The 10,728-nt window shown below is 44.1% G+C and overlaps 1 protein-coding gene across 1 annotated transcript in view; it reads right to left on the bottom strand.

Annotated features, from left to right (window-relative positions):
- The window catches only part of CNIH3 (cornichon family AMPA receptor auxiliary protein 3), a 146,680-nt gene that overhangs the window by 72,107 nt on the left and 63,845 nt on the right, over positions 1 to 10,728 (bottom strand). Inside the window, exons 2-3 of the mRNA XM_004375895.2 lie at positions 1,901 to 1,975; positions 593 to 615 (exon numbers count right to left, since the gene is read on the bottom strand). Of these exons, the coding sequence (XP_004375952.1) occupies positions 593 to 615; positions 1,901 to 1,975 (98 nt within the window). The remainder of the gene's footprint in view (positions 1 to 592; positions 616 to 1,900; positions 1,976 to 10,728) is intronic.

Below are 10,728 nucleotides of genomic sequence, written 5' to 3' on the forward strand. Positions count from 1 at the left end.
GTGTCATAGATTTTCAAGTGGATCTTAGAGATCCTTTCAACTTGCAACAAACAGTTGGCTCCATTTCATTGGAGTTTGGCTCCATTTCATTGAATCAAAGAATATAATGCCAAAGGGAGCCTCAAGCATTATCAAATCAAGTCTCTTAAAGAAACAACATAGAGTAAGTGGTTAAGAACGCAGACTTCGGAGACAGGCAGACCTGGGTTCAAATCCTGTCTTCACCACTCATGAGCTATGAGTCCCTAGACAAGAGATTCAGTTGTGTGGTCTGTAAATTGGGTTAATGATGCCTATCTGGTAGAGTTGTTGCAAGGAGCATAGATTTTGTATATAAAGTTCCTTGTTTCTGTTGCTCGTTGCCATCAAGTCCATTCTGACTCATGGTGACCCCATGTGTGCAGAATAGAATTGCTCCATAGGGCTTTCAAGGCTGTGATCTTTGGAAAGCAGACTGCCAGGCCTGTCTTCCAAGGTGCCCCTGGGTGGGTTTAAACCACCAACGTTTTAGCTACTAGTCAAGCATTTAACTGTTTGCACCACCCAGGGTCTCCATAAAATTCTTAGCACATAGTAAAATCTCAAAAATTACAACTCCAATAATGATCTTAACCTCTTACTTTCTAGAGAGGGATACCAAGGCCCAGTCCCACACAATGGTCTTTGGTCACCTCCCCAAAATCATACCCTTTCTCAGGGGGCCTGTATCTAAAGGTGACTAGGTCTCTTTGTCCCTATTACTAAAGAAGGATGCCATAAGCCTTCCAGGTTAAGATGACAGCATGCTAGTAGAGTCTGGCATTCTCTCTACAAAGTCCTACTGAAAAATACCAACAAAGCTATTAAAACAGGAAAAAAAACTTGCCTTTGCATTGGAAACTGCGGCCTAGAAGGAGCTTCAACTAAACACAGGACCAGTGGGGTTGGATTGAGAAACACGCTCACACGAACTGCGCATGCTCCACCCTGAACCTGGAGGGCCAGCCTGGAATACGTTTGCAAAAGGCTCTGTCCACATGCACGGCTGATGTCTGGCTCTGGGACATGGGCTGTCCTGACCAGAGAAACAGACAGCCAACACCCACCCCCACCCAACAGAGACTTTGTTGTCCTCTTCTCCCTGCATCCAGGCCTCTCCTTTTATAGTCTTTCAGAGCTCCCAATTACAGGCACAGCCCGGGCAGGGGAGAGACAGCAGAGCAGTGCAGAGCAGTGCAGAGCAGTGCAGCAGAAACCTACGTTCTTACCACTTACTCCACGTTTTCTCTTTAAGAGACTTGATTGGGGACGAGCATGATGGAGCACTAGGGTTCTTGGGGCAGTGAGTGCTGGACAGGCGGTCTTACACATACTGAGCCTGGGCCAGGACAGCCAGACTGCATCCAAGACCTCCATGGGAGGCGAGCTGCCCACAGGACCACAAAGCTACCCAAGATGAATGCATGCTGGGCAATGGACATTGAGCAGATGAACACACACTGGGCCAGGATCTTCATACATCAACCCTCCCTCCGAGTCTCCGTCTGAGAAAGCCTGGCGCCCAAGTACAGAATGGGGAGGGTTGCTAATAAGCTCACAAGCCCTGCAAACATCTGAGCAAACATGGGGCCACTCTCCTTGGCCAAGGGTGAGTAACTAAGAAACACCAACACAAGGCCTTGAGAACTCAACAGCCAGCCCAGCAGCCCCTTCCCACCTGGGTCGTTGGGACTTTTCATTCTTAACTTGCAAGATATCTCAAGACCAAGAATGAGAAACCTCCTCAAGCTGGGTATGGAGTCACAGTCAGGGTCGAGATACGTTATTTTCCTTTACTCCTCCTTCTCGTCAAAATTCTCGCCCTGCTTCCCAGGCCCTGGGTGACTGGTGGTGACATCACCTTTCCCACCCCAGCACCCACACTTACCGCATGAACAGGGTTGCATTGGTCTATGGGGCTCTTGAAATCCGTCCTTAACTCATCAAAAGCAATTATCTGAAACGGAATATGCAGGATCGAGATGTTAGTGCAAAGATGAGGCAATACACTCTGTCCAAAACTTCCAGGAGGTCTGCTTCAAAATAACAGAGGCAGGAGGAAGAGGGCATGGATGAAACGAGACTGGCTGGGGGGTACATGGAGATGATTATACGACTATACTATTCTGTCTACTTTTGTGTGAGCTTAAAAGTGTCCAAAATAGAAAGTTTTTTAAGCCCCCTGAGCTTCACAAAGATACAGAGAAAACTCTATTGTCATTATAATGGGCTGGGGTTTGGATAAAGCCACAAAAAATTTAAAATTTCGAACCAGCAATTTTGGCTTCTCTCCTTACAGAAAGGGAAGATTTCTTATTTTTGTTCTTTCTGGCAGAGATGTTGATTGGAAGTAAAATGGACAGAAGTGAGGCAAAAGAAAGGTTAAAAAAAAAAAAAGAGTTTAACAATACTAATAATAACCTGATCACTCAGTCTGTGAGTATCACAGACTGGACACTCAGCTACCAGACAGTCATTGGACTTTGGTCTAACGTTCATTCTCGAAAGAGACTCACAGCTCCCTGAGAGCAACGGTTTCCCCATCTGGGGGAGAACGCTGAAGGTGACCTTCTCCAGTCACAGAATGAGTGATGGCACATCCACAGAAAGAACTGACAGAGGGATGAAAGCCCCCAAGCCCAGTCCTCACCCGAGGCACCCTGTCCCCAGAAGGACTGGATGGTAGACAAGGCGGTATTTGGCAACCTCTCGTAGAGGGTGGAGGCCTTGGGTACCATCAACACGTCTCTCCTGGGCTGTGTGTAAATGGACATAACCAGCTCCTCCACTAAGGCACATCCCAGGGGTCCCTGAACATGTGGCAGAATTGGTGAAGGAAGCCGTGAAGCCAGCACACTCCCCTCCCACCTCGCCTAAGCAACGCGTTCCAGCAACATAGGGCTGGAGAGTAAGCAGCAAGTGAGGGAAGACAACTGACGTCCCTCCACAAAGTAAGTGTAATTGTAAAGCAGTCGTATGTCATCCTGATTTCAACACTCCCCAGAGTCAGAAGAAAACTCTCGAATTAATGCATCGCCTTCCTTTCTGAATGAATATATGCTTCCCTGCAGCCTCTGCCCACAGTCAGCTAACTACAACCACTGGTCAAGTATGGCCTGGATTTGGTTTTTATGTCTTTAAATGGTTGAAAAAATCAAAAGAATAATATTCATAAGGTACAAAAATTGTATGAATGTCAAATCTCAGCATCCATAAATAAAGTTTTATTGGAACACAGCCACATTCTCTCATTTACATACTGTCTATAGCCGCTTTCGTACCACAACAGCAAAATGGAGTAGTTGCAGTACAGACCATATGGCCTGCAAAGCCCAAGATATTTACTATCTGCACCCTTCCCCCTACTTTTTTTTTTTTTTCCCCCAGAAAAAAGAATGCGCCAACCCCTGGTCTAGTAGTCCGTTATTTACTCTCTAGAGCTGCACTGTCCAATACGGTAGCCACTAGCCACATGTGGCTATTTAAATTTTAATTAAAATTAAATTAAAAAATCAATCCCTAGCCACAATACAAGTGCTCAAAAGCCACATATGTCCAGTAGCTATTAGACAACACAGACATAAAACATTTCCATCATTACAGAAAGTTCTACTAGATGAAGCTACTTTAGAAGCACACAGAATGGGTCAAAACACTCTTCCACAGGAAACCCTTTAAATGTTCTCAGCTTTTGTGACCCCACCGAGTCTTTCTCCTTCAAGACAAATCACTACAACCATTATTTACACAGACTGATTCTAAGTCAGCTTGTCATCCTGATTGCCCTTCACTGACTTTGCAGTTTACAAATGTCCATCTGAAAGTGTGATTATCAGAACTGAACGTCATATTGAAGATCGGCTGGCATAGAGAGTAAGACCGTCACTCACCTCCTTTGTTCTCTAACCTATGTCTCTGTTGATACAACCAAATAGAATTAGCTTTTTTGTGCCCATATCACATTCCTAGCTTTATAGTAAACTGGTATTGCCTAAAAGCCCTGGCATTCTTTTGCATGTGCTTCAGTTAAGCTCAGTCAACCTTATTCTGCATGAGTATTGATAGACATGGGGTCTAGGAGCAGGAACTCACATTTATCCCTATTAATTCCTCCCCACTGGGTTTGGTCCACTGGTCCAATGTGTTGAGACATGAGCTGTCTCCCAACTACAAATCCTAATAAGCATAATGTCCTCAGTATCCACATCCACACTGATATAAACTGAGCAGGACCAAGAGCCCTAAGCTCACCATTTCCAGCTGCCCACTAGGCTGACATCAGCACTCTCTGGGCCAATTATTTATCCACTTATAAAGGCAATTCACTATATTTTGGTCCCGCCAACTGAATATAATTCTCTGTATAGCTGATGGTGCACTCAAAGAGGCTAGGAGCTCATGAAGTAAGGGAGTCAAGTCCCCCAAACTATGAAGGCACACCTGTGTAATTCCCGTCTGCTGCCCTGCATCCTGTGGCTGTGTCCCCATGGAAGTTTCGGGAGGTGGGTCCAGGGTAAATGGTGCAAAGGCAACTGGCGCTTGCAGCAGGGGGAGAGGAGCTGCTGGGGATTTCAAGCTGTTTGTTGAGTCTGAGAGAGGGCAACCACTGCCCCCTCAGCTCTTGGCCTTGAAGATGGCATGGAGAAAGAAAAGGCCGGAACTGCACCTTATGCCTTTGAGCCCCAGGAGGGGCTTTCTGCTGATGGTGATGACAATGTATACAATGAGGGTAAGGGCTTTCAGCATCCCCACCCCAGTGGCTACTCACTAATTAATCCATCCATTCACTTGACAAAGACACAGGGCTAGCCACTGAAGATACAAAAACCAATAGGATCCAGCTCCTTTCCTCATCAAGTTCCTGGTCGAGAGGAAGAGACAAGCATGCAAGCAGATCATTATATAGAACATGGTTAAGTCCTATAATTGAGATCTACCACCTATTCCCAGTTTGTCATACTGTGGTGGCTTGCATGTTGCTATGATGCTTGAAGCTATGTCGCTGGTATTTCAAATATCAGCAGAGTCAGCCATGTGGACAGGTTTCAGCAGAGTTTCCACACTAAGACAGGCTAGGAAGAAAGGCCTGGCAATCTGCTTCCAAAAACCCATGGATCACAACAGAATATTGTCTGACTCACTTGCTTTGCACACATCATCAGGAGGGACCAATTGCTGGAGCAGGACATCATATTTGGTGAAGTGGTGGGCCAATGAGGGTGTTGGAGACCCTCAGGGAGATGTACCGGCCCAGTAGCTGCAATGATGGACTCAAACATGCTGGCGATTATGAGGATGAGGCAAGACCAGGCAACGTTTTGTTCTGTTATACGGAAGGTGGCCATGAGTTGGACTCAACAGCAGCTAACAACAACAGTCAAGAGGACTAGAACAGTAACTACCATTTATAGCATGCTCACAGTATGTCAGGCACTGGGCCAAGTGTTGTACGTGCTTCTTATCATTTAACCCTTCAGCCACCCCGTAAAGTAGGTACTATTATTGTCCCCACTTTAGAGATGAAGAAACTGAGACCAAAAGAGGTTAAATTACTTGCCCAGGATCACTACTCTCACGCCAGGATTCAATCTAAGGCCTCTGGCACTAAAGCTTGAGCAGTTACCATTAAGTTATACTGTGTCCAGTACATACAGAGAGAAGAACAAAAACACTCCAAGGACGTAGAGAAGAATGAACAGCCTCCCTGTGGAACAAGCGCAAAGCCTCCTAGAAGAGGTGAGGTTTAGGCTACCCTCTGCTTAACATTAATTCATGAAGAGTTTCCCAGTCCGAGGTTCCTGACCAGCATCTGAGAACAGACAGACACAGGCAGCACAGTGTAGCATAATCTTCTGGGTGCTGCAGATGTTTACATGGAGCCACGCCATTAGCTTCAGGGAGGGACTGTGAATGTGATAAGCATAATGACGACACCATGATCAAAGGATGGACAGATGAACGGGTTGGCACGGTTTAATTCAGCTGTATGTGCAGACCTGCCTCTCCATGTGCCCTCTGAGGTTCTGCTCTACCATGAAGCCCAGCACCTAGTGGTACTTAGTAACTGTGGATCCAGTGATAAGCTCACTTTAAATCTCACTCTTTTTTTTTTTTTATACAGATAGTAAAATTCATGCTTTTTGGTATACAGTTCTGTGAATCTTGACAAACGCCAGATAGACAGACAGACAGATAGCTGCTGTCAAGGTGACTCCACTTCATGGTGACCTTTTGTACAACAGAATGAAACATTGCCTGTCCTCAGGCATCCTCACAATCACCGGCATGTTCATGTTCATTTTTGTGACTACTGTGTCACTCTATCTCACCGAGGGTCTCCTTCGCTCTTACCGGCCCTCCACTTCACCAAACATGATGTCCTTCTCCAGAGACTGATCCCTCCTGATGACATGTCCAAAGCAAGTGAGTCAGACAATGTTCTGTTGTGATCTGTAAGGTTTTCATTGGCTTATTTTCAGAAGTAGATTGCCAAGCCTTTCTTCCTTCTGTCTTAGTCTGGAAGTTCCCCTGAAACCTGTCCACCACGGGTGACCCTGCTGGTATTTGAAATATTGATGGCATAGCTTCCACTATCATAGCAACATGCAAGCCACTGCAATATGACAAACTGACAGACAGCTGGTGGGACAAATGCATACAGTCATGTAACCACCACCACATTCAAAGTATAGAACAGTTCTATCACTTCAAAGACATAAGCCTTTCCTGTTGCCCTTTTGGTGTCGATCTCTCCTCCATCCCTAAACCCTGGCAACCAATAAACTGTTCTCCATCTCTATAGGTTTGCCTTTTCCAGAAAGTCATATAAATTGAATCACACAGTATGTAGCTTTTTGCGTCTGGCTTTTTCCACTTAGTATAATGCATTTAAGATTCAGCCACATTGTGTTGCGTATCAATAGTTTGCTCCTTTTTATTGCTGAGTAGCATTCCATTGTATAGGCGAACCACAGTTTGTTTATTCATTCACCAGTTTAAGGACATTTGGGTTGTTTCTAGTTTTTGACAAATATGAACAAAGCTGCTATAAACATTTGCGTAAAAGTTTTCGTCTAAACATAAGTTTTTAATTCTCTTGGGTAAATAGAAGGGGGGTTGTTGGTTCATATGGTAAGTGTATGTTTAACTTGATAATGAACTGACAACGTTTTTCAAAGGGATTGCACCATTTTGCATACCCACAAGCAATGTATGCAAGTTCCAGTCACTCCGCATCCTCGCCAAAACTTGATATTGTCACTTGTTAATCTTTTTTTTTTTTATCTTAGCCATTCCAAATAGGTATCTCATTATAGTTTTAATTTGCATTTCTCCAATGACAAATGATGTGGTATGTCATTAGTTGCCATCCGAATATCTTCTTTGGTGAAATATGTGTTCAAACCATTTGCCTATTTTTTTAATTTTAAGCTGCTTCTTATTGATGAGTTTTTAGAGTTCTTTACATATTCTGGACATAAGTCCTTTGTCAGAGATGTGATTTGCAAATATTTCCTTCTATTCTGTGGTGTGTCTTTTCATTCTTAATAAAATGTTTCACAGAGAAAGTTTTTAATTTTGACACTTCACAGTTTATCCAGTTTATCAGTGTTTTTGGATCATACTTTTGGTGACGAACCGAAGAATTCTTTGCCTAATCCAAAGCCACAAAGGTTTTCTCCTCTATTTTCTTCTAAAACTTGAAATTTTATTTGTGGGAAGGTTTTAACTACACATTTAATTTCTTTAATGCATATAGGACTATTCGAGTTATCTAGTTCTTGCACAAGCTTTACTATTTGGTGATTTCAAGGAACTGGCCTGTTGAATCTAAGTTGTCCAATTTACAGAAGGAATTTATATTCAAAGCCACGTTCATTTTTTGCTTACTCTCCCCTCCTGTTTTCCTCACCAGACCTCTGAGGTGGAGGTTAGAGTAAGCATGGAAAAAGGTAGAAAAGACAGCAGCAGAACAGTGGGAAAAAGAAAGGGAAGCAGCTCTTCCACAAGCTGGTAACCTAGATCCTAGATAACCAGGCTGTCTATGACCCGTCTCGGGGCTGCACCATGCCAGAAAACACGGAGCAAACGCAAGGCACTGGGTGGAAAAGTCAGGGATCATGCTGGAGATACTGCACCAAAGGGAGAGAGGAGGCCAGATGCCAAGACCTACTGGTATGCCAAGTGAGAGGGTCCCAGAGAGCCAGAGCCAGAGAAGCCTAGAAAGGAAGGAAGCTATGGGCAGCAACACACTCCATACGAAGCTGTTTCTGTGAAAGCGGAACTTTGCCGCCACCACTCAGCTCAGGCTACCTCATCCCAAAGGCCGTGCCCAAACCCTCCAGCCTGCCCACGCAGTATCACGAAGCAACAATTCACTGGCCAAATGACGCCCTCACCGAGGACTAGAGGCTCTCCCACAGTGATGTCAGCCTCTGCCTGAGTCTTCCCTAAGTCTGGAGGGCCACCATCCTCTCAGGCCTCAACTCCAGGAGTGGGAGGCAGCGTGGACCCACCTCAAGAGACGGGGTTATATGAATACTCCGAAAACCACCTCAGAAAGCCTTCCTTCTTTAGGTCCACAGCATTTATAATCAAGAGATAAAAACTGTCCTCCCTTGAGTGAAACAGTTGTTTTGCTATGGATAACCATGCTGTACTATGGCAAAAACCTTCCCAGAAGAGCAAAGAATGATTGAAATCTCAACCTGAATTAGCCAATGGGCCCCTGGGGCTCACCAGAGAGTTTGGCACTAGGAAACATCTCCGTTCTCCTGGGATCTTCTCTTCTCTGTGTTCATACCACAATGTCTTCTTGTTTCTGAAAGATCTTCAGTGGTTGAAATCTTACTATCTTGCATTTGCATTGCATCATCCTACTGATATACTTGATCTGTACAATACCTCTGTGACTTGGATAGGGATTCACCCCTAGCATACAGTTAGGGAAACCAAGACCCAGTCAGACACTTAAATGGCATACTCTGGACTGCACAGTGAGTGAGTGCAGCCCACACCAGGACCTGGGTCTTTTTAATCCTGCATTAATTAGCGCTCTATCAAATACTTGGCTCGGAACCGAAGGAACAACCAGAATGGAAATACAATTGTCCCCCGATAACCACGGGGGGTATTGGTTCCAGGACTCCCCAAGGGTCGAGGATGCTCAAGTCTGTTATATAAAATGGCACAGTATTTGCATATAACCTATGCACATCCCCTCATATACTTTAAATCATCTCTAAACAAAAAAAAAAAAAAACCAAACCCATTGCTGTCGAGTCGATTCTGACTCATAGCGACTCTAGAGGAGAGAGTAGAATTGCCCCACAGGGTTTTCAAGGAGCAGCTGGTGGATCTGAACTGCTGACCTTTTGGTTAGCAGCCGAGTTCTTAACCACTGTGCCATCATCTCTAGATTACTGACGATACAATGTAAATGATATGTAAATAGTTGTTGTACAGTACTGTATTGTTTAGGGAATAATGACAAGGTGCAGGCCAAACAATGCTCAAACAATGAGTGCTGGAGAGAGACTGAGAAGCTGTGAGACGGCGGGAGGCTACAGCAGAGGATGCCCACACTTCACTTCATTCCAGTGGATTCCGGGCAGTGCCCGGTGCACAGCAAATTCAAGTCTTGCTTTTGTAACTTTCTGTTTTTTTTTTTTCAGAATAGTTTCCATCCGCGGTTGGTTGAATCTGTAGCCTGAGAATATGGAGGGCTGACCGTAATGAGAATGTTCACGCATTGTGAAGAATGCAATTAATGTCACTGAACAATCTGTGTAGAAACTGTTGGATGGGAACCTAAGCCGCTATGTAAACCTTCACTGAATAAAATATTATTTAAAAAAAAAAGACTTGGATCTGGAATACAACAGTGAGCAAGAAAAGAAGGTCCCGACCATTACAGAGCTTACCATCAGGAGTGGTGGTGAGGGAGATAATAAGCAAATAAAGAAAAAAAATCAGAAAATGGTAGGTCCCATGAAGAAAATAAAACACGGTGATGACTGCAAGCACTTACTGATGAAGGTCAAAGACCACAGCCTTCAACAGGCTTTATGCCTCAACATGAAAAAAAATAAAATAAAAATCCTCACATGTAGACCAATAAACAACATCATGATAAATGGAGAAGAAATTGAAGTTGTCAATGATTTCATTTTACTGGGATCAACAATCAACGTCCATGGAAGCAGCAGTTAAGAAATCGAACGACGTATTGCATTGGGAAAATATGCTGCAAAAGACCTCTTTAAAGTTTTAAAAAGCAAAGATGTCACTTTGATGACTAAAGTGAGCCTGACACAAGTCGTGGTCTTTTCAATTACCTCATATGCATGCAAAAGCTAGACAATGAAAAACGAAGACAGAAGAAGAATTGATGCATTTGAATTGTGGTGTTGGTGAAAAATATTGAATATACCTTGGACTGCCAGAAGAACAAATAAATTCAGTCTTAGAAGAAATACAAGCAGAATGCTCCATAGAAGTGAGGATGGCAAGACTTCGTCTCACTTACTTTGGACATGTCATCAGGAAAGACCAATTACTAAAAAGAACATCACAGGTGGTAAAGTGGAGGGTGGGAAAAAGCCAGGGAAGCCCCGTTGTGAGATAGATTGACACAAATAGCAGCAACAATGGACTTAAACACAGCAACAGTCATGAAGATAGCACAGGACTGGACAACATTTCCTTTTG

This window comes from Trichechus manatus, unplaced genomic scaffold (assembly GCF_000243295.1).
Source record: "Trichechus manatus latirostris isolate Lorelei unplaced genomic scaffold, TriManLat1.0 scaffold00039, whole genome shotgun sequence".
NCBI lineage: Eukaryota > Metazoa > Chordata > Mammalia > Sirenia > Trichechidae > Trichechus > Trichechus manatus.